Here is a 23,656-nt window from a genome sequence, read left to right as displayed (position 1 = left end):
AAACGTGCCTTCCCTTTCATAGCTACAATACCTGGATGTCCCTCATGTAGTATTTCCATCACTCTTGATCTAAGTTTCGCAGGTATGACCAATCTCCCAAACCAAAGTAGAATTCCATTCTCAAAGGAAAGTTCTTCACGTTTGCTGTAGTACGGTTGTAGGTTAGTGTCTTCATTATTTTCCAAAGGCCAACAACCCCTTTTTAAATAGTTTACTACTTTTGAAAGTATTGGATCAGTTTTTGTCGCTTCTTGCAAACACTTTGTCGATATTGGTAGATCCTGTGAACGCAAATGGAAAAGGTGTGCTTTGTTACTGCCACCCTGGTCTTCCTCTGTAGATTTTATCGTATTTTGCAAGGGAAATCTTGATAATAGATCGGCTGTTTTGTTATCTTTGCCCTGTTGATAGTTGATCGAGTAGTCATAGGCACTCAGTGTTAATGCCCATCTAGCGATTCGATTTGAAACTACCTTCGGAATTGAATCATGTTCACCGAAGACTTTAACCAATGCTTTATGGTCCGTTCGAACTTCGAAATGTCTACCATAAAGGTACTGTTCAAAACGAGTTACTCCAAAAACCAAACCTAACGCCTCCTTTTCTATCACGCTGTATCGGCACTCAGCATGATCAAGGCGCCTTGACGCAAAAGCTAAAGGTTTTTCAGTCCCATCAGGATACTTTTGGAAAAGAGCAGCTCCAACACCAATATCACTCGCATCAGTTGCGAGGATGAGAGGTAGGGATTCGTCATAGTGAGCCAACGTGTCTGTTGTAGTAAGAAGATGCCTCAATTTTGCTGCTACCTGTTCATGGTTTTCGTTCCAATGCCATTTTACGCCTTTCTTTAGCAGTTTGTGTAATGGAACACACAAGGACTGTAAATGGGGAATAAATTTACTGTAGTAATTGATCGACCCAAGAAATGATCTTAACTCTTTCACATTTTTCGGTGATTGCATGTTTTTCACTGCTTCCAGATGTTCTGTCGTTGGATGTATACCAGCTCTATCAATTCTGTGACCCAAATAGTTAACGGAATCTTGAAACCATTTACATTTTGATGTCTGGACACGAATTCCAGATTCTTGAAAACGTCTTAACACTTCTTTGACACGTTCGATATGTTCCTCTCTCGTTGGGGCTGTGACTATGACGTCGTCAAGGAGACAAGCGACTCCATGTAAGCCTGCCAGTACTTGATCCATCTTGCACTGAAAAACCCCGGTGGCAATTTTGATTCCGAAGGGTAAGCGTTTGTACTTGAAAAATCCTTTGTGAGTAGAAATAATCAGGTACTGTTGTGCCGATGGTTCGACCTCCATCTGCAGATATGCATCTTTGAGATCTATGACGGAGAATTCCTGGCCACCTGTAAGTTTTGAGGTGATCTCTTCGAATGTAGGCATAGGATATTTATCGGGGAGCATATGTTTGTTTATAGTATTTTTGAAATCCGCGCATATGCGGATAGCTCCAGACGGTTTTACCACTATTACTATGGGCGAAGCCCAAATGATAGGTTCATTCCTGGCATCGACTGGTTCTAAAACTCCACTGTCTACTAATCGTTGAATTTCATTTTCCACAGGTTCCCGTAAAGCAAAAGGAACTGGCCGTGGTTTTGAAACTACAGGAGCTGCATTTGAAGCCATGTGAAAAGATACCTTGTGATTTTTAATCGTACCTAAAGAGGGACTGAAAACTTCTGGAAAACCGTTAACAATGTCATTAACAATCTGTTCACTTACTTGTTCTGTTTGCTGTTTGGACAATGTACATATTTGAGCCCCAGGTGGCAGTGGTAAGTTAAAATCAAGAACCCAGTCTAGGCCGAACAAAGGTATATCGTTTTTCTTAACAACAATTACCGGTAACTTACGTTTGGAACCAAAAGCTTCAACTGAAACATACGTTTTACCCATAGTTTCAATTAGAACTCCTGTGTATGCATTAAGATTTTCTGTGGGAAATAGTTTAGGAGCTCCTAGATCTCGCCATATGTTTCTGCTAATGATACTGAACGCTGCACCTGGGTCATACAACATTGAAATTGTATGATTGTTTAACTTGACTGAAAGCATTACTTTCGACCCTTTATTAATCGCTTGGATTTGATCTGTATCAGAAAAAGATTTAACACTAGAGTTACAAGACGAGTTTTTTGCCTCTAACATGTTAAGTCGCTTACCTTTGATAATGACTGCATTACCCACTTTAAGACAAGTGCGTGCAAAATGATTCAGTCCTCCACAGGCGTTGCAAGTGGCATCGACAGCGGGACAGCTCGTTCCTTGTGTATGTTTCTTGTAACCACACCGAATGCAGTCAGTTCTCTTGTTAAGATGTAAGATGTTTTGTTTCGAAGTGTTTCCTTTTGTTTCTTGTTTCAACGGTATCGTTTCGAAAGCATTCTTCTTGTTCCTGTTGCTTATTCTGTTGACTGAACGTGTATTACGGAATTGTGATTGTTGATTGTCAACATTTTCCAATAAAGTAGCGGTGTTTGTGACTTGTTCAAATGTAGTATCTGTCGTAGCATGTAAGCGCAAAAGTTCAAGTTGCCAGCGATCATTGTTGATGTCCAGAACAAACTGATCTCTCAGCCGTTCGTCTAAGTTGTCACTAAAGTCACAGAGACCTGCAATTTCGCGCAAAGCAAATTCGAAATGACTAACAGATTCACCTTCTTGTCTGAAACGGCGACTAAAGATAACCCGCTGTGATAGTGGTGCGGATTTTTGTGTGTAGTATTTCTTAAGTATATCAATAACTCCTGTAAAGTGAAGATTACTGACGGGATCAGGTCGTGCGTGGTCAAATACTAGCTTGAAGGGTTGAGGTCCAAGGTTCCCTAGCAACAAGTCTCGTTTTGTATCCTCATTCTTGATTCCTCTGTTTCGTAATGCAATCTTGAAACGTTCGAGCCAGTAAGTCCATTCTTCAGAATGACCATCAAAAGCATCTATACGTAAATCGTCGGTCCGTTTAGTAGACTGCGCCATTTGTAGTACTGTGAGTTAATTATGTAAAGTAATAAGACATTTTCGTAAGAAAAGTTATATTTGAAACACCAAGTAACTATGTTGTTATGTCAAACGTAAACAAACAACAATGTAAACAAAGTATTGAAAACACATTTAAATTGTATCAGCTGATTCAGTACACTACACCATTCAAATTGTTACAATTGTAAAAATGTAAATAATTTTACTTAAATACAACAGAACAAAAAAAACCAAATTCTAATGAAAAGTTAACTTACTTTTTAATTCTATTGTTCTAAAAAAGTAAAGTTTTCTTTGGTGTTTCTTTTTCTTCGCTTTCACTGCCAAGATAACTCCTATACTTAAAATACTTTTCTCTGCAATAATCATCTATATCATCAGGAATATTCTCTGATTCTGAATCTACACTCAATTCAGAGGAAAATGGATCAGTTTTAGGTACTGTTTTGCTTCTTTTCTTTTTGTTGTATGATTTAGTACGCCCCGAACAGTTTTTTGAAAAGTGACCACTACCCCCACATTTATAGCAAACTCTGCTTTCTTCTGTTTTCTCAGTTCTACATTGTCTATAAGAATGACCTGCTTTGTTGCAATTGTAACAACGATCCTCTTCAAAAATTTCATAGGCCAACTCCTCTTCTGGAATCATTATAAGCTTGGTGTTTTAAACAAAAATATTTTTTACAACTTGTTGTTTTATTTATGTTTGGTATTGACATATGTAGAGTAAACTCAAAGGGGTACAAACACAAGGAATTGTATGAAAATAAATTGGTCACCTTGAGGAATAAATTAAACACATTTAAATGTCAATCAAAGTAAAAACAAAAAAAAAAAACTAATGTGGTACGGTACTGTAATTAAGCGGATTCTTATCATAACTGTTAAATTTATAAATATTTAGTTAGGAAATCCATCATTACTAATCTAAATTATAAAGATATCTTATCATTTGAAAACTACTTAATGATAAGTAAGCTTGTATTTTTTGGCAGTGATATAAGTCTATGTATTGGATGATAAGTCGTTGTACAATTTTATCCATGTAAAAAATATGACACATAAATTAACGCTGTTAACACATTTACTGCGTGCGACGAGTATACTCGTCAAAGTGCCATTTACAAACTTAACTATTGTTCAATTGTGAGTTTAGTCACTGCCTTTTTATGGTGTACAGTAGACTCCCTCTTATCCGGACACCTTTTAACCGGACTACACTCAACGGAAATGACATTTCTTTAACCGGACAATTTTTATCAGCACATTGGTTTAACCGGACTAGATCTGCCTGACACTGACATAACATAAATATTTTTTTGATAGTCTTAAACTTGAATAGGGGCAGATTTTTTTTATAAACAACTAACTTTAAAATAAATTAAACCCCTAACACCAACATAAACATGAATATTAGATTAATTAGAAAATTGAGTAGTCAATATTTCTTTGTGTTATGGAATATTGATATGAAACTGAATTGTACCTATGTCGTTTGAAATATAGTATTTAAGATGCCTTTTGAGGTTCAGAATACAGTTTACTTGTTTTACAGTAGAGTCCCGCAAACTCAGCGTAATCTGGACTGAAAGAGTTCCGAATTTGTGAAATGTCGGGTTATCGAGAACTAGGGTTAAAAATAAGAACAATACAATTTTTAAGCTTTTTAACTGCCTTTTTTATTTAAATATTAAAAGTCAGTATTAAGTCATCAGATATAGTAAAACAACTCCTTGGTATGAGTTGCAAATTATTTAACTTGAGCTGGCTGGAGTCCATGTTTAACTCCGAAAAAAAAATCACTAATTTTCTGAGCCAGGTGATGGCCGAGTCATCCAGACTGCCGGGTTAACGAGTGTCGAGTTTGCAGGACTCTACTGTATTACTGTTGATGGTGATATGTCTGCAGTATTGCTACGAGCTTGTGTGGAAACAGCGTTACTAACAATAATAATGACAAAAAATGTCACCAGTTTCAAAAAAAAAAACTGCCAAAATCTTCAATTCCCAAACTTTTGTAACTCGAAACTCGGTGATAGAATCTCGAAACCGAAACTTTTCCAAAGTGTTGATGGTTTTGAGATTTCAGATTCGGTTCTGACACAACACTACTGGATACTATTTAAGTTTATGATAAGGGTAAATTTTATCAGTCATAAATTAAACTACTACTTACAGTCACCGAGTTTCCATAGACATCAAGCAGTTGTCCAGGTTCTCCCTTCTCTCCCTTACATCCGGGATGAATCTCTCCAGGCACTCCAGGTCTTCCGGGAAGTCCCTGTGATAGATTCAATAAAATACAGTAAACAATAGTTCAATAACTAATTTCAGTTAGGCCTATTGATAAGTTAGAAACTGGAAAAACAGACAAACAATGGTTAACAGATGATTAGCAATAGGCTTTGTTCAACACACCTCTATTGCAGGGCATTGAGGTTCATGACACCCGCCAGTGGCAAACGGCTCAACACGGCTCTATTGCATAGTGCTGGGGCTCAACTTGCCAACCAGTAGCACACGGCTCAACACAGCTCTATTGCAGGGTACTGGGGCTCAACTTGACAACCAGCGGCACCGGGCTCATAACGCTCAGGTGGTGCCCACAAGCGGGGTGAGACGCAAAGGCCCAACTGGAGTCTCTCGAGGGTGCGCGTTAAGTAGCAGTGCAGGCTGCTTTGAGGGTGGAGCGAAGTACCCAATACCAGCCCTCGAAGACTAAATGTTTCGAAGAAGTGAAAACCGGCCAAGATGAAGTAAATAGGTAACTTGACCTTTGTCTCAGATTTGATTTCGCACGCTTGGCTGCGACGAGAGTTTTATGGAAATCTAAACTAACGGTCAACCCTCGTTTCATAAAGTTGGGTCCGCACCATCTCTGATTGAACAAATCCAACAAAATGATTATTAAAACAGTAAGAATGAATTTTTGTTACCACTTCATGGAAATGATTACATTTAGCTGTAAACTTAACCAAAAATTGCTCATTTACTAAGTGTCATTCGGTCAATTCAGTTCCACTTGTGTTTGCAAAAAGTACTAACATCCGGTAACTTAATGCATTTGGCGAATGATTGGTTGAAAAAAAACACAGCCTGAATGAAAGTTTATGGTGGTGTATTTCATCGTAAAACCGTGTCATCACTAATAGGCTCAGTGGCAACAATGTAGAAACAACACGGTTGATGCCAAAAAGTACCATCAAGACCTCTCATGAAACCAACTGCAAAAGCCTATGTAAAAAGGTAAACTTTATATAGGTACAACTAAAAGATTTATCTGTGTGTTATGATAAGTTAATTATGGTGGTTAAAAAATGTTGTGTATATTACAAGAACAAACAGTCATTGCTGCTCTCGAAATGTAGGCCTATGACTATCTACAGTTATCGATTGACTTGGCGCTTTTAATACACAAATAGTTATTATAATTCTAGCTCAAATTCTGTTAAGTAATTGATTAGCAAGTAATAGGTTTACAGAAAAATGTTTTACTTACCTCACAATCCTAAAAAGGATGCAGAAAAAAAATTCAAGTCAATAAGGGTACCCTATAGAAAGGCTAAGAAAAGTAGCTTAACAATGACACAGAGAAGTAAGATACAGACGATGCGTTCAATTGTCCACCATAGTGGTGTCTAGCATGAGTTACTGGTGTCTAGAGCAAATTATATTCAACAATGCTATGTGGCCATCCCTGTTCAGGCTCTTCATTGTTTGTTACAAGTACACTTCCACCCCAACATAGGCCTACCAGAGCTAAAAGCCTACGATTGTCCCATAATCTTGTATCTTCAGTATCTTTCTTCTCTGTGATTACGAAAGATAACTGCGGCTAGAGCATAGCACTGGTAATAGGGATGAGCATCGATAGTTGATGTTTTTTTCTACCAATGTTCGATGGCAGGACATTGATGTTTTAGGCTAACTATGGAAAATATCAACATTTCTGTAGGATAACAAATTTGTTATTTAATGAAAATTTGAATTTTGGTCTTAGAAAGTAAATTTTTCTTCAGTCTATTGAAATGGTGATGAAATATTGAATCTAAAAATATTGCGAACAGGACTAGACTTAGTCAATAGAAGAGTGAGATAAAATATCTACATTTACATTTTAAAGGGTCTTGTTCTTAATGTCGTCAGAAATCATTTATGTAATAAATTTCAGCAGCAGTTTAGCATAGGCAATACCAGTAATTCGTTTTGCAAATGTGAAAGAGAAACTACCAATCTAAATGTCTATCTAATACCTAGGTTAGGTTTGAATAGAAAGGGCTTATTGCCTGAGAAGTCACATTCATGTGACTCAATGTTGAGAAAGGGGCCAGTGGCCTCGAAATATTCAATGTTTCTTTTGTGTTTTCTTCTGTGTTACTGAGGAGAAGTGGGATGCCTACATTTCTAAAGGTAAGCCTGCTTATTCTATCCTTTGTCTCCTTAATACCTAGGTTAATTATTCTAGCTGAGGCAAAGAGCAGAGGAAAAACTGTAAATGAAAAAACCATCGATTATCAATGTGTTTCCCGACGATGTTATTGGTACATTGCTGGGTAATAGGCCTACCGATGTTACTATCGATAAATTCAATTCAATTATCAATTATTTAAGATGGGGACACCACTATGTGCGTATTTTAACCCAAATATGAGTGTAGAATGATTGGTGCAATCTTATAATCTTGTTAGTGACCAAGGTCAACAGGTTCCTTAGAAACAGCTGTTAATTAACCTTCCATCGGGCGCATAACAGAAGTTACCTCCGGGTCACCATATTTTTCGTTATAAAAACCATAGTTTGCGTTCGGCAGGTCTATCGCCTGACGTACCTCACGCACCTCTTTTGGGGAATCGGTTTCGGCTACTCTTACCCCTTTCCCAGTTCTCAGTTGACGTTGGGGAGTGTTTGCTTCACTACTGGATGTAGCTTCCATGAGCGACCTGTGATGTAACGGGTTGTTCGGGGACTTTTTTCTCGGGAAAAAGAGCTTTGACAAAATGAGTAGTCCTTCTACTTCTAACAAATGATTTTTTTCATAAGACCATAGGTGTTTTTATGTCATACACCATTGCAATTTTTTTCTAACTTACACGATAGTAGGCCTACTGTATATGTACAAAAATTAAGTCTTTTTTATCCATAAAACTTATTTAACGTACTTTTATTATTTATTATAACATTTTCTATTTTATATATAAAACTTAAGTAATAGGCCTAGTGTAATAACTCATAAAAATGTTTTTCTTACAGTTTTGTTTATATCAAAATGTTTTTTACTCATCATTATATAATTCTTGTATACTCCCGGAGGTAACTTCCGTGAGCAACCTCTGGTGTTTGAAAATCAATGCGCCCGACAGTCCCCATACAGCAGGCTCATACAGTTTATGGCAACTAAGGGAGCTACAATGTATAGTGGAATCCGAACCACATTTTTCCTTGTAATTAACGAATTGGTCTAATTATCAGGATAGTACTGCCGATAGTCGTAGTAAAATACTCACTAGTGCGGACGTTAATTCAACACCAGGGATCATCGCATTCACAGTGCATGCCTATAAATATCCACAATTTGTGACCTTCGAGTTTAACAGGACAACGCCACTGTTCCAGTCGGTTTTCCTATCGATGCTCATCCCAATTGAATGGTGATTTTAGTCTCTTCTCAGAAGATTTAGTTTAACATACTAATGTTCTTACCATAAATCCAGGAAGTCCCATCTCGCCCTTAGGTCCCGGTTTTCCAGGGGCTCCCGCCAGTCCTGGGGGTCCAGGCCGGCCTCTTCTTCCTCGTTTGCCCGGGTCCCCCTTGTCTCCCTTGATGGGAGCAAATGTTCCTTGTGCCAACAGACCTGGAGGGCCTCTCTCTCCGGGTTCCCCTTTCAGACCAGGAGGTCCTGAGGGTCCGGGACTTCCTTCCTCTCCCATATCTCCCTTCTCCCCTGCTACTCCCTGGAACAAGCAGTTGAGAAACTTAGTCAGTAAAGAGAGTATTGCTTAAACATGATGTTTATAGAGCCTTGATAGTTTAAGTAGTTCAACATGGGCAGAGATAACGTGGCATGTCGGCAGCTGACAACAATGGGTTTCCGAGGTCAGTAAATAGAACCTTCTTATTGTTTTCATGCATGTTAACATAAATTACTTAAATCATCCCATTAATTTAAATGTTTTTCTAACATCCAAAGTCAAAGTGGAAAACAGTTGAAGTTGAATATTACAACAGTAAGAAGCCAAATAACTTAATGCACAGTAGAGATGTAAGTTGATGAGTTTATTTATTTTTGACAAGTTTCAAACTATTCGTCAAATTTATTGGTTTTATTTCATATTTTAAATACGCCCTGTATATAAAGGTTCTTAATATTTATTTCCTTATAAGTTAGTTCAATATGTCGATAGGCCTAGTTTGACTCTCTCTTACTCCTAGGCTAGGCTAAGTTAAGTTTATATACACTTTTTTATTTTTATAATCACAATTGTATCTTAGCCTACAGTCCTTTATTGGCTTTATAGAACATTCAGCAAATACGACACTAGTTAATAAAACGTAAGTTAGTTTCTATCAAGTAAATTTCAACCGAATAATAATATAGGCCTAGGCATGGATTAATTTTACACTGTAGGCCTGATTTCAACCCTTTAAGTCAAATATTCTATTTCTTATTATACATACCCATTGTTTGTGACGATGAAAGAATCAACACACTTTTCAGTTGGTTTGTTAGAGCAATGTGTCAGTTTAAAGCTAGAAATGTTCCCTCATTCTGTCTGACAATAGTCAAATTTCTAAAATAACAATGAATGGAACTTAAAGTAAAACAGAAAAATTGCTTTTTCCACTACTGTATTCCATTCTTACTAATTCACATCGCAACACAATTAATTTAGCCTGCCTAATTAAATATCAATGTTAGTTAATGTGTGTTGTTTGTTTATTCTACAATCATCTACATTCTACATGATAGTTTTTTTTTTACAACAAGCTGCGGTAGCAGACGACACCCGACTCATGGTGAGACAAAGAATTAAAATCGCGACTAGAATCGTTCAGGCATTGATTATAGCCTATCTCATATCTAGACACTACTGTAGTTGGAACCAGTATACTAATATTCTGGTACTATAATAAAAATAATACCAATCATTGTATCTCATTGACAACAAAGAAAAGTAATTCAAGAAACGCCAGTATTCTGTTATAAAGCAAATCCATACTGGGACTGTGATAAACAAATAAACACACAATTATGAAAGTTAAACTATAAACAAACAATAACCATAAAAAAGAACTGCATGAATGTTATAACATTTAAATTAGCCCATATTTATCATAAAATTATATATTAATAAGTTAAGTATTTTAAATATTTCAGTTGGGGATATATTTAAAGTGTTTATTTAGTTTAACCAACCTGAGAACCTGGTGTTCCAGGAATGCCTGAGGGTCCCACGGGTCCTTGGTCTCCCTTGTCACCTTTGGCTCCCTTGTCACCTTTGGCTCCCTTTTCTCCCTTGTCCCCCTTAGTTCCTGAGTCTCCCTTCTGACCAGCACCTGTCAGAAGAGACCATGCAGGGATAATGTATCATCTCAACAAGTGAATGGAATACACCTAAAACCAAGTACCCATTTGTTGAATGCCTCAGTATCCAGAGTATATGGCTTGTTCCAAAGATATACCTTCTGTCTAACGTAAAACCTCGCCCACCATCTTGATATATTAGAGTCTAGAATAGTTGATTAAGGATTACTTTCGATATGGCTATACTACTAACAAGATACGAGACAGGTTTTAGACGCAGGCTTTTGTACCTTGCTCAGGTTGTGCTCTCTCCATAATATCTGCAAACTTGCCTCTTGTCTGTCGCCTCTCGTGTACAAACAAGGATATACTATATCAGTTTTATTTCTATTAAATTTAAAAAGTGTAATAATTATTTTCAATTGTTAAAAAAATTCAAAAGGATCAACAATTTTTATTTTGTATAAAATGTTTGATACTTTTTAATTTTTTTTTTAATTATTTACTTTTCCACTTATCTAATCTTACCGTGGCTAGTTTAGGTGACATACACGAGGATCTTTTATATCAGTTTTATTTCTATTAATTATTGGACAAAGTGTGGAAAGACATAATTTTCAATAAATAAACAACCATACCCATAGCAGTTGTCGCCACTTTTCCATCTCCAGGCTGTATTATACCAGGAGGGCCTGGGGGTCCAGCAGGACCTAAGTCACCTGCAACATTTCCATTAATTTATATATTTTTCAGGTTTCTTACAATTTTTACTTTCTCCCCCAATACAAAGCAAATGTAAAAGTATGTGGATACGTTTATTCATGGTATCACTAGTGGTTTCTTTTTCAACTTATTGAAATGTATTTTTAATTATGATTAAAATTTGTCGTTACATAACCATAAAAAATAGTAAAAATTTCACAAAAACTGTTACAACGATTTTAATAAAGATATGGCATGTTTATAGCTCTTTTAATTCCCAACATAACAGTACAACCCTTATTGCTGTAGGAATTACTGGTAAAAAGTTATTGTAATTTATGTGATTTTCCCATCAAAAACACACATAAAATAACAAATGAATCAGATAAAAAAAACCCTCAGACCGATTTAAATTAAAAATTAGTATCTTAAGGTACATATGATTTTAAATGAAATGGTACAGCACCAATTGATGTACAAATTACTGTTTAAAAGTTATTGTAACTTTAGTATAGTAATCTTCCCCATAAAATATCAATGTTATCCCACCATCCAAAGGTTGTTGACAAGTTATGGTAGAAAGAATGTGTCAGATTGCTGATACAGTTATGATACAGATTATGTTCAGTTTAATATTCTATTTAATATATTTCTTTGTTGACTTTGGTTAGAAATAAAAAATACACAATGATTTATTGATTCTTAAATATATGCTGTGACTGTTGATTGTTTAATAAGTCAGTAATGACTAAAATATTTTTTACAATTAAAATGTTTCTGTATACGAGTATATCCATAAACCAAAAGAATTTCCATTTAGATTGCAGTATCCTACAAGAAGTAGAGTATTAGTTAGTCCATCTGCATTGTAAATGGAGGAACCGACAAGTGAATTAATAGTTTGGGAGACAAGTCCAATCGCAAGAACAGCTGTGTCTAGAGGGATGAACCTCCCTAGTAGGGGGTAGACACAACATATAGAGCTTCTATATACATAAACATACAATTACACACAGAAAAAATAGCAATTTGACTTGTACAGTATGTAAAAACAACAATGCCTGTGATTAATCCTTTTTAAGGGAAAATTGTAAGTACTGTATACTCTAAGAGCAAGCGTTGCTCAACCCATGCAAAATTATAGATACACTGTTTGTAGTCTACAGAAAGTCATATTTACATCATAATATTTGCATCACAATTTATTGTGATGCATATTTGGATAATATTATTATAGATAACAGATGTAAATTTGAAGGTAAAAGAGCACTGCATTTTATAAAAAATAATGCAGTCGCTAAATAATTAATTTATATTTGACCTGTATGGTAGATCATAATTACATAATAAGATTTGCATCACAATTGTGATGCATATTTGGATAATATTATTATAGATAACAGATGTAAATTTGAAGTTAAAAGAGCACTGCATTTTATGAAAACATAATGTAGACGCTAAATAATTAATTTATATTTGACCTGCGTGGTAGATACAGTATTATTATAATTTAAATTAAATCAAATTTCGGTAATATTCAAAATTTCAAATAATGTTGTTATATTGAAGTCAAATGGTGGTAGTTCAATGTCTAAATCATCGCCTTCCCCTAACCTCTTTCACATGTTATTTAGTTATGGTTATTTTGTTTTCATTACCATGGTTACTTACGACAAATAGGCTACCTACCTAGTTTCAAATATCAAATATAACCAAATTTAATTTGCCTATTTTAAAAATGAGTGAATAACTTTTTTTTTTGGAAGCGGGTCTAATGTGCAAATTTGTCAATCGGTAGTCAGTTGCAAATAGTTTTACTCAGGTAATACAACAATGATGTAATGTATTTGTTCAATGATATACATAACAATTTTCTTTAGTATAACAAAGGTATAACTAAACTATAGAAACAGCTGGTCTTAGTAATGACGATACTAGGCTGCAAAACCCATTGCACATCAATCTCCCTATCTTCTTTGAGTAAAAATTAATAATTTGTTTTTATTTTTCAGTGACTTACCTTTCTCTCCTTTCCCTCCAGGTCTCCCGTTTTCCCCTGACACTCCTGGAAGTCCATCTTTCCCATTTTTCCCAGGTTCTCCCTTCTGCCCTCTAGTGCCTTGGGACCCTGCATGTCCCTGAAACAAGTGTTGATGATTATTTATTGTTAAAAAGAATATAAAAAAGGTCTATGTATGGTTAAATAAAATCCAAAGCTTCAATTTTAAACTCCAAGCTATTTTCCAAGTATATATAATAACATGATGGTATACATGAAATTATTCCATTAACAAAGCCATACTATCAAAACAATGGAACATCTCAATTCAGCCTAATGCCTCTTGATAAGGTGAGTTTAGGCTGGAGGGTTTGTTATCAAACACAACAGATCCAGTTGCAGTGTTTTCCTTATGTTTGATTATCACTTAATCTGTGAGAATATACCACTTAACAATGTTTAAGAGAATAGATATGAAAATATATGGGAATTTCCCAAATTTCCCCTCGAACTGTACATTTTTCAATCATGATAATATACCATGGGGGCCTTATAGTTAAATTGCGATAAATTGTTGGCCCATTTCAGCTGATCAAAACAACAGTTACAACATCAGTACCCAAGTCTGAAGTCACTTATCTCAATATAGGTTTAAAAATATAAATACAGGGTGTCCCGGAACTATCTACCAATATTTTAGGGCATTGCTCCTGGGTAAGAAACATACCTAAATAACATATGTAAATTGTCCGGAAGTCCTTAGTTACACACACAGCCGTTATTTTGTTTTTTTTAGTTTTAAATTTTTTTTCTAAATAATGGTTAAACAAACAAAATGGAAACTTTTCACAAACATTTATGACAACTAGACAAAGCTATAAAAAAATATGACGATTTTTTTAATTCATAAAACAAAATGGCGGTCATTAAACATTTTGTTTGTTAAATAACTCGAAAACCATTGATTTTACAAACATTTTACAAGAATAACTTCTTTAAAGCAATTTTAATACAATTGATTTAAAACCATATTTTTTTAAGATTGGACGAGTATTAACTGAGAAATGGCAATTTTAGTGATACATGACTGCTTTCAGCATGTGCTGCAACTAACCTCCAGCGGTCTCGTATCACTAAAATTGCCATATCTCAGTTAATACTAGTTCAATCTTAAAACATAAGGTGTCAATCGATTTGTATTAAAATTGCCTTAAAGAAGTTTTCCATGATAAAGAAGTTTACACAGCTACATGTTATATTTTATCTTATTTGTTGCATTTTTTTTATTGACTGACGTTTGCTATACAATGTACAATTGTCAAAAAGCAATAAAGAGATTATTATTATTATTATTATTATGTCCAACTTTTGTAAAATCAACGGTTTTCGAGTTATTTAAGAAACAAAATATTAAATGGCCGCCATTTCGTTTTATGAATTTGAAAAATCTTCATAATTGTTAATAGTTTTGTCTAGTTGTCATTAATGTTTGTGCAAAGTTTCCATTTCGTAAGTTTAACCATTCTTTAGAAAACAATTAAAAACTGAAAAAAACTAAATGGTGGACAATTTAAATATAATATTTAGGTATGGTTCTTATCCAGGAGCAGTGCCCTAAAATATTGGCAGAGAGTTCCGGGACACCCTGTATAGACTAGAATTCAATGGTGTTTCGTCAACATCTTTATCAGCTTGTATTTTGTAAAGTGATTTTTTGTATATGCTGCCAAAGAAAATTTCTAAAATAAGTATTCAACGATACATACAGTACTTCGACGTTAGGGAGCTTACCACTAAAAGTATGAATATTGTCTTATACTTAAAAAACAAATATAGTGATTTTAAAGACGTAAAAACATCTTCCTAGAAAATCTAATTTTTAACAACTGCAGCTTTATAAAAAAGTTTGTTTATTTTGAACTTAAAATATAGACGTATGAATATGGCTATATTTAATAGGTTTTATTTCCTGTAGACAGAACTGAATAAATTATTTAGTTTGTCCAAATTAATTTCAATACTCAGAAAGAAGCATGAAAGGCTTAGCATGTATGCCTACTTAGTAAGGAATGATTATTATTCTTACCTTGTCACCTTTGTTGCCCTTGGCTCCTGCAGGTCCCCGGTCCCCTTTGCTTCCTGGGAGTCCCCTCTCCCCAGGGACACCTGGGACTCCATCTATCCCTGGTTCTCCCTTAGGTCCAGGACTGCCTGGTCTGCCTGAGTCTAGGCCGGCTCCTGTGATCACCTCCTGTTTATAAATCAGAAAGGTTTTTAAAAATACTTACCGACAAAGCACATTGAAAAAGTGATTAACTAATATATTTTTATGTATATTTTAATTTATAATAATTGTAGTTGATTGAATTAGAATAAAGAAAGAAGAAAAATCTTGCAAAATGGTTTTGAATTAGTAAAAACCATGCCTATGTCTCGATTGAACATCGAGGCACTTTTAAGTCTGAAAAAAAAAAAAATACAATAAACAGGAAAAGCGAAATATATAGTGGGACATGTTAATTTTAAAATATTACATTGGATAATGCAAGTAAAATTATCCATCAGTTGTGATTAATATTTGCACCGTTAATATGTTAATAAGCAATGATGTTGACCATATAGATGTTTTTACTTTCTACCCCTATCTTTACATAATATGGAGAAATTATTGTTTTTGTCAACATTTTCTAGTTTGAATTTTGATTGGATACATATTCTGTTCAATACAGTTTATTATTTATCCAATACAGTACTTGTAACACTACTTGTCAAAAGTTAAAAATAAGTATTTAAAGTGCAGTATAATTAAACACAATTGTATATCTTCTATCAATCAGTAGGCCTATATTCTTGCAACGGGATCAATAATAACAAGTCAAAACAATTTGTAAAAAAAAAATAAAACTATCACAACACTTTTTGGTTAACTGATTAGTTAAGTGAAAAAAATGATCCAAGTAAACACTTTACAATCACTTCATGACAAGATCAGATGTGTAATTTGTCCAAAGTAAATTAGGTTTTACCCCAAAACCAAACATAAATGTTTACCATTACACTGAAACCTGACTAAAACACAAACAGGCAATATGACACTTTGAACACACAAAACCTGGCTGTTTACGAACTATAACACAAGTAAAAGTGAATTATTTGCCTCGAGAAACTTTGATAAATTGGAGTTTGTTATGTTTACTCTTAAAACTCACCTTAAACAAGGAGCGTGGCTTCCAACTCGGCTGCATGAGGGAAAGTTTATGTTTTAATGTTGTTTATTGTCCAACTTACAGTAATGTTAGTCAAGATAATAGAGAATTATGTGCCCCTACGCTCATACAAATTCCCTTTTGATAGTAATGTGAGAGTTGCAATTCAAATGGTTGTGGTAATTTTATTTCTATTTAAATTTGAAAGTAAACAAGTGGGCATAGTTTGAAACAGGTGTATAAAAAAAAGTGTTTTGTATGCACATGTTATACAGCCATATTCTAAATATTAATTGATTTTGTATTGTTAAACATGCGGTATATACAATTAAAATCCCTAATAGAGAGCAGCACACTCTTTGAGTACCTGAATTCACCTACTTTAATTTTATCGAGAACTTTGTTAAATATTTGAAGAGGAATGGGATGTCTTTATTGTCAAAGATATAATGTAGAGGGGAAAAAATGGAACCTACAAACCTGAGTAATTTCAATAGTGTTTCATGCTATAAGAATTTCGTTTTCTTTCTGATTAAAATATTTGATAATTTATGGATTATTTTAATCCTCTGTCAACATCTGGACAAAGGCCTGTTCAATCAATATGCTGATAATTTGAATCAAAACACTCCCTTAATCCATTATTTCGAAGAATATTGTAGTCCATATAAGCTTTAGTTTATTCAATATCTTTCCTTATCCAAACAAAAGCTTTTAAGAGCTCTTAAAATATCCTGCAGGGATTGTTGCTTTTATCAATAAGTGACTTCATCCAATAATTCCTCATAAATATTGCTTTTAAAGAAGTTGTCTGTTTAAATATTAATGAGACAAAATTAATTCTCTCAGGAGGATATTTACTGCTCATATTTTTCTATCTTGGTACCTATAAAACTTTACTGAAAATAACAAAAAATCTAGTAACTTTATCCATTATATATTTAATTTATTTGTAAAACAATTTTCAGAGTATCCGTTATAAAATTAATGTATAATTAAGGTAACGTTACTATAATAACTATAAGATAGACTTAAAATATATTAAGACTTTGTTTTGTTCCCAATTTATAAATTACATAAAGAAAATCTGTAAAATACTTTACTATTTGTAAAGTGTTTTGATTCTATGGCCCAAATTTTGATCAATGGTCCTTATTCCCTTGTACTGTATTTATGTTGTATATTGGCTTAGTTATTAACATATGCTATAATTCTTTGTTTATATTTTTATTTTTTATTTTGTGACCAACATGGCAAACAAAGAGCCTAATGTAAACATGTTTAAATGTTAAGCTAATTTTTAACTGTATATATATTATCAAATTGAAATCTGTTTCTTTACAAACTTTCTCGTTAGTTGTCAAAACAACCTTGGTAAGTTTGGCTGGATCTGCTCAGCTGTAATTGCATGATGATAAAAGAAAGTTGGCATTGTGCATTTAAATTGACCCCAAAGAGCTTCGCTTCGTCATACTCAATGAAAACTGAGAGAACCAGCTTTGCTTTCATTTGATTCCACCAGCAAAGGGCTATCATTGATTATTGTGTTTCATATACACTCACGTCCATATTGTAGGCTCCCTCTGCTCTGCCAGGAGGTCCTGGAGGACCTGGGCTGCCAGAAGTTCCTGGAAGTCCTTGTAGGCCTTGGTCTCCTGTAATGTGTACCACACAGTCAATACGTACACAATACATAAAAGAATTAAAGGAAAACTTTAAATTTGGGAAAATTAACACAAAAAATCTCTTTCCTTGATTGTTTTAGGTGGGTTCTTGAACTAATTTAAATGTCTTGCTTATGAAGCAAAACTAAAAAAAACTGTCAATGCTTAATTTCATTAAAAATATATCCAAGATGCGTCTCTTGACTAAATTGGTGTGTAATATAATGTTCATGGTTATTTAAAAACATTTAGAGTTCTCCGAGGTTGGTACAATTTATTAAAATGGCCGTCATTTTGTACTACTGTGCTGGCAACAATGGTGGCACCATGAATGCTACATTGTCAATGACGAATATAATTATGGACAATCTAATTCTGATATGAAATATTTGTAGAAAACACTAGATAAATAAAAGAGCAGCCTTTGAAATGATAAAATATTTACAAGAAATGTTGATTATATGGAACTGGTATGGGCGTTGTGAGTACAGTAAGGTTGAAATTGAGAACTCGGGTTTTAATGTTTTTTCTTCTATTATGAAAACCTTTGAGGTGCCCCTTGATGGGGCTTTAGATTTTAATTTTTTAGGCTTCCTCAAAATATCCTATTTCGAGGTTCCAGGGGAAATGTCAATCCAACCAAGATTTGCACTTTTACGCTATTTAAAGGTGAGCATAGTTTAGTTTTCGTAGGGTAATCCATTTAAAAGTTAATTGGGGGTTACATGCAATCTTTTGCCTACTCCTTTAAATCTTTTATTGTTTTGTGATATGTATTATATAAAAATTAGAATGTATTTTTAGGCCTGAATAAGTTATTTACTAGATAATTATACATTATAGTTACTATGTGAGCTCCTATTGGTTACTATCAGAGGTTTGTTTTACATGAGTCCATCAAACAACATTCAAGATTTCATGCTAAATGTTTAAGTTTATGAGCATCATATGGATTTGGTAATGATTTCCGTAAGGTTAAAGCACATATTCACTATGTTAAGACCATTTTCTTGTAGTTACTTCCTATGAAAAGATATAAAAATCCTTCAGCACGTACAAACTCACAGTTAATTAAAACTACTGACCCACTGAACCATCACAAATTCGTTATCTCAAATGAAAGTTTTAATTGATTTGCTGGCAATTACAATTGGGCTTAATTGCATGAATTTTAATTCTAAATGATTTGGATTCAACGTCTTTGATTTCTTTTTTTTATTGAGCTCTGAGAAATAAAAGTTAAGGGCTAAATCGTTCACTACAAAACTAACTATATAGTTTAACTAGGATGGACGAAGTTCCGTTTGCTAGACAGTTGACGGAAATTTGTCTTTCGCTAGGATTATTATTACACTCATGTAAAGCATAGACAATTATATTTCTTAGGATTGTAATTTATTACTAATTAATTTCAAGGTGTTTAGGCTCAACTCTGTAAATACAAGGGGCGACAAAAGGAAATTTTTAAAAGCAATTTATAGAATTACAGTAATGTAATTTCCTTAAGAAAACCCATCTGAAAATTTCAAACGGTCAGTAAATATAGGATGTACAAGCTATAACAGTGTTTTTATTACACTTTAGAGTTTAAATCAAGGATGGTCTTTGAATTACAAACCGAAAATACGAGACAAAACACAGTTTTTTTTTTTTTTTTTATAGAGTATACTGGTGTACACCATTAAAATAGACAATTTCATTTTTATACATTAGAACAATTACTTATTTTTCAAATTATTACTTTTATACAAACATTATTATATATACAGTGTCACAAAATTGTGTATATTGAAGAATATTGAAATAGGAATTTGAAATAGGATCATTAATAAGGTTCGGCAATAATCCATTTCCTTATGGTCACTTTTTTCCATAAAATAAAACTTAAAAGTAATATTTATTTTGTACTGAAACCATTGTGTAATTCCATTTACAGTAGTTGTATTCACCTTCACAACACCTTGCACTTCATTGTGCTGGACTTGAAAATCTCGGACCTACTTAAGATATTTGTTGTTAAGCTTTTATAAACTGCCGATACACACGTTAATATCATTTAAAATTTTACAAAGAAGAGCATATTTTAAACTGATTTTATATCATGATAAAAAATGCATTTGCTTGCCGCTGACCATTATTGTTGATAAAAGATCTGCAGTTGTTTTCCAACATCAGTGATAATTAATCACATTCCAATTTCACGGAGGCCGGAGCCTAATGAAGCTAATGAGATTAAAATATCAATTGATAGATAACTAAACCAATAACTGCATGGATACAATTACATTTGCCGGCATTGCATTTTTTAATGTAATATTCAATTAACACGTTTGATCAAAATCTAAACTAATTACATTTTTTATCACATAGGCTATCACGGAGACGTAGATTTAAACAAGCTATAAGTAATCATAAAAATACTCAAATATACGTTGACTCTTCAGGACTAATCTTCTACTTATAAAAAGGTATGTTCAACTTTCAAGTAGTTCAAAAATACATTTTATTTTCCAGAACATGTTGTAAAATGTGCTTTCTGGTTGGTTAAAGTCATAACAGAAACATTTTGCATTTCAATCACAGGAATTGTCATTCAAAAATATTAGTTTTTCAAATGTAAATGCTTGAATTAAAAGTTATGCATTATCTTTTTTATGGTTGTATAAACTAATTAAAATGTCATATTGTTGTGGCAATAGCCAATATAATTTATTGGCCGCTTTATGTTTGGTATTTAAATCTATGTAATGAGTGTTCACATTTCAATGTTTCTCTTAGACTTATCAATTTTACACAACGTAAAAAAAGGTAAATTATTAAAAAGCTAGTAATCTTGTTAGGGGTGGATTTTATATTTTACCTATATTGTGGTTACACAATTTTGCAATGATCAAAGTAGCTATGCATACTTTGTTTTAAAAAATTTCAATAAAAAATCTAACCAAACACATTAAATTAAAATAATCTTCGTTTATTAAATATGTTAGAGAAAATCACCATTAGATACATTCAAGGAAAGTTAGACTATTGAATCCGTCTCTTGCACAGCTGAGGGTTCATTAAAACTGAAACTCAACAGGAAAGATTGTTTAACATTCTTCTTTGCCTGAAGGAAATTATCCTCTGTCAGACTAAGTTAGCAACTTTAGGACTTTGGTTGGCCATATTTCTTCTTCTTCTCCAGTGTTAATGTTTGCCGAGAATTTATAGCCTCGCTGGTTACAGGTTTACTTACTGGGCTAAATTACCTTTATATTTATCCATTATTTTAATGACCCTTTTACGTACTATGTGAAATATGTGATTATTCAGAAGGTGTTATATTATATATTCTAACAGATTAGTGATTACGAATGAATAATGAAATATTTGGCTTTAGTAAATATCTTTTAGTAATTTTCATTTAAAATTTTATTTGATGAAAATTCAAGTTGTATTTGTATTTAATTTGTAATATTTGTATTGAATAAGTAAGTAGTTGTTAAACACAAACAGCTCGAGCATATTCCTTGATAAACACATTTTAAATACCGTAACACATCATTATATCAATTCAAAACCTTTCAAAGGTAAAGGTACTTGTAGTGCTTTAAAAACACTTTTACTTACTGCTTGGTGAAATATAATTAATCACCACACACGATAATGGAACACATTTTCACATAAAGCCACTGGCTTAGTTGTAGTATTACTCTACTTAGGCTAAGGGCTGTTAAGTCCTGATTCCGTCAGAGCTTAGGTCTAAGACCTACTTAGTGTACTTTAGGTTTATTACAGTCACAAAGGGTTTAGGGCCCTTTCCTTAAAGTTCTGTGTAATAAAAAAAACAACTTATAGTGAAATTTTGTCAGGGTAGTGTCTTATGTTAGTAAATTAAGAAATCTCAAATGCTACATTTATTGACAACATAAAAAACATGTTTTAGGCGTGGATGGTTTTCAGTATAGGATCCAATGTAGATGTTGATAACCTTAAGTGTTTTTCGCTATAGTAAAACCATAGTAGTAGGTCTTACATTTAAATTTACTTTCAATTTGTAGCAGTGTAAGAATATTTAAGCCTTTATAGTCTAATGAAATAATCAGGGTGGTTTTGAATAAAATTATCATAGCTTCATAAATTGATCGAGCTCACAATAAAGAATTTCTTCAATACTAATGCATACTTATTATTTCTTTTAGGTTGAGAAAAATTATTTGAAAATGCATTTTACCCTCTTTACGACAGTTAAAAAGCTTCTACGAAACAGGATTTTTGTTTAAAAAACACTGTTTTATGGATTTAAAATAAACAATAAAATAATGTTTTTAGTTCATATGTTAGAAATCGTTAAAAGGGTAAAACATTCACAAAATTACTCAGCTTAAAAATAATAAGGGAAATGTTTTGAAATAATTAAACTATTGCATGGGAATGAAATATAAAATAAATAGACTAACACTTAGTCTAAATTGCATTCCTCAAATTAGAATATCAATCAAGACCAAAAACCTATAAGAAAGATGTTTAAATATTCCTTACCTCAAGGAAATTAGTTTTTAACTGACTAACTTTTGGAGTCAGAAAGCGTATAACTCTCGCTATAACTTCCACTCTTCGTCTTGTGTTTTAAGCTCTACTGGCAAGTTAATTATCATAAAGTTATTACTATTAGCTGTGGTTTCAACAAAATTATTATTTAATGTGGAGTTTAATGTGAATACGAAACTTCTGATATTACTGTACTGTTTTTAATACATTTTGTAGATATGATTAATTTTCCTTGGGAATGTTGGTGTGTGTGTTATATACGTATGTACTCTTACTATACACGTACACTGTGTGCTGTATACTGTACCAGATAATCTAATTATTTAACCCAATTAAACTGTAAATCGACTAAACATTTATATAGGTTATGTCGGCCTTACAATGACTTATGTTTTGTAAAACTTAATTAACTATATCCATAACAAATATGTCCACCTCACCGATGGATCTTGTTAGATTTTTCACGAGTTAATGAATTAAGTTTTTACCTTTTGGTCCTTGGATTCCCTCAGGACCTCTAGGACCTTCATCTCCTCGGTCTCCCTTCTCTCCTTTAGGTCCTGGCAATCCTCTCTCGCCCACCGGACCCGACAATCCCTGACATAGCATGTTGAAAGTAAAACACTGCCAGTATATAACTTTCCAAATACTTCCTAAATAGCAGGAAACACGTTATAAAAAGTAATATTTAATTAACAATGCAAACTTTGTAATTTAATTTAACCCAACACTGCTAGTTATGATAGAGAGTAATGTTGTACCTAAGATATTTATATCAACAAAACATAAGAAATTTAGGGTCAAAAATGTTTCCCTGAATTTAAACAAAGCTATGAAGTGTTCATGAAAAAAGGAAAACAAGGCTTTTGAGCGAACCTAATAAATCTAGTTGCTGAGCAGCTTAGCTAAGCTTTTTTATGTCAAACGTAAGTCAAATTATATTTTCCGAGGATTCAAAAGCTACTCTAAAAAAAAAAATCCAACAAGAATTCACAGAACACGACCTTTATAACAAGTTTTT

The 23,656-nt window shown here is 33.3% G+C and overlaps 1 protein-coding gene across 1 annotated transcript in view; it reads right to left on the bottom strand.

Annotated features, from left to right (window-relative positions):
- The window catches only part of LOC129002278 (collagen alpha-3(IX) chain-like), a 106,119-nt gene that overhangs the window by 12,860 nt on the left and 69,603 nt on the right, over window positions 1–23,656 (bottom strand). The window contains exons 7-15 of the mRNA XM_054429963.1: window positions 23,124–23,232; window positions 18,005–18,096; window positions 16,445–16,474; window positions 15,322–15,486; window positions 13,257–13,374; window positions 11,173–11,253; window positions 10,427–10,566; window positions 8,712–8,963; window positions 5,188–5,292 (exon numbers count right to left, since the gene is read on the bottom strand). Coding sequence (XP_054285938.1) covers window positions 5,188–5,292; window positions 8,712–8,963; window positions 10,427–10,566; window positions 11,173–11,253; window positions 13,257–13,374; window positions 15,322–15,486; window positions 16,445–16,474; window positions 18,005–18,096; window positions 23,124–23,232 — 1,092 coding nt within the window. The remainder of the gene's footprint in view (window positions 1–5,187; window positions 5,293–8,711; window positions 8,964–10,426; window positions 10,567–11,172; window positions 11,254–13,256; window positions 13,375–15,321; window positions 15,487–16,444; window positions 16,475–18,004; window positions 18,097–23,123; window positions 23,233–23,656) is intronic.

This window comes from Macrosteles quadrilineatus, unplaced genomic scaffold, assembly GCF_028750875.1.
Source record: "Macrosteles quadrilineatus isolate MER2022 unplaced genomic scaffold, UCM_ALF_1.0 Scaffold_9__3_contigs__length_116548681, whole genome shotgun sequence".
NCBI classification, from domain to species: domain Eukaryota; kingdom Metazoa; phylum Arthropoda; class Insecta; order Hemiptera; family Cicadellidae; genus Macrosteles; species Macrosteles quadrilineatus.
Note: the sequence above shows the minus strand (reverse complement) of the source record. Positions and strands in the feature narration are given on the sequence as shown.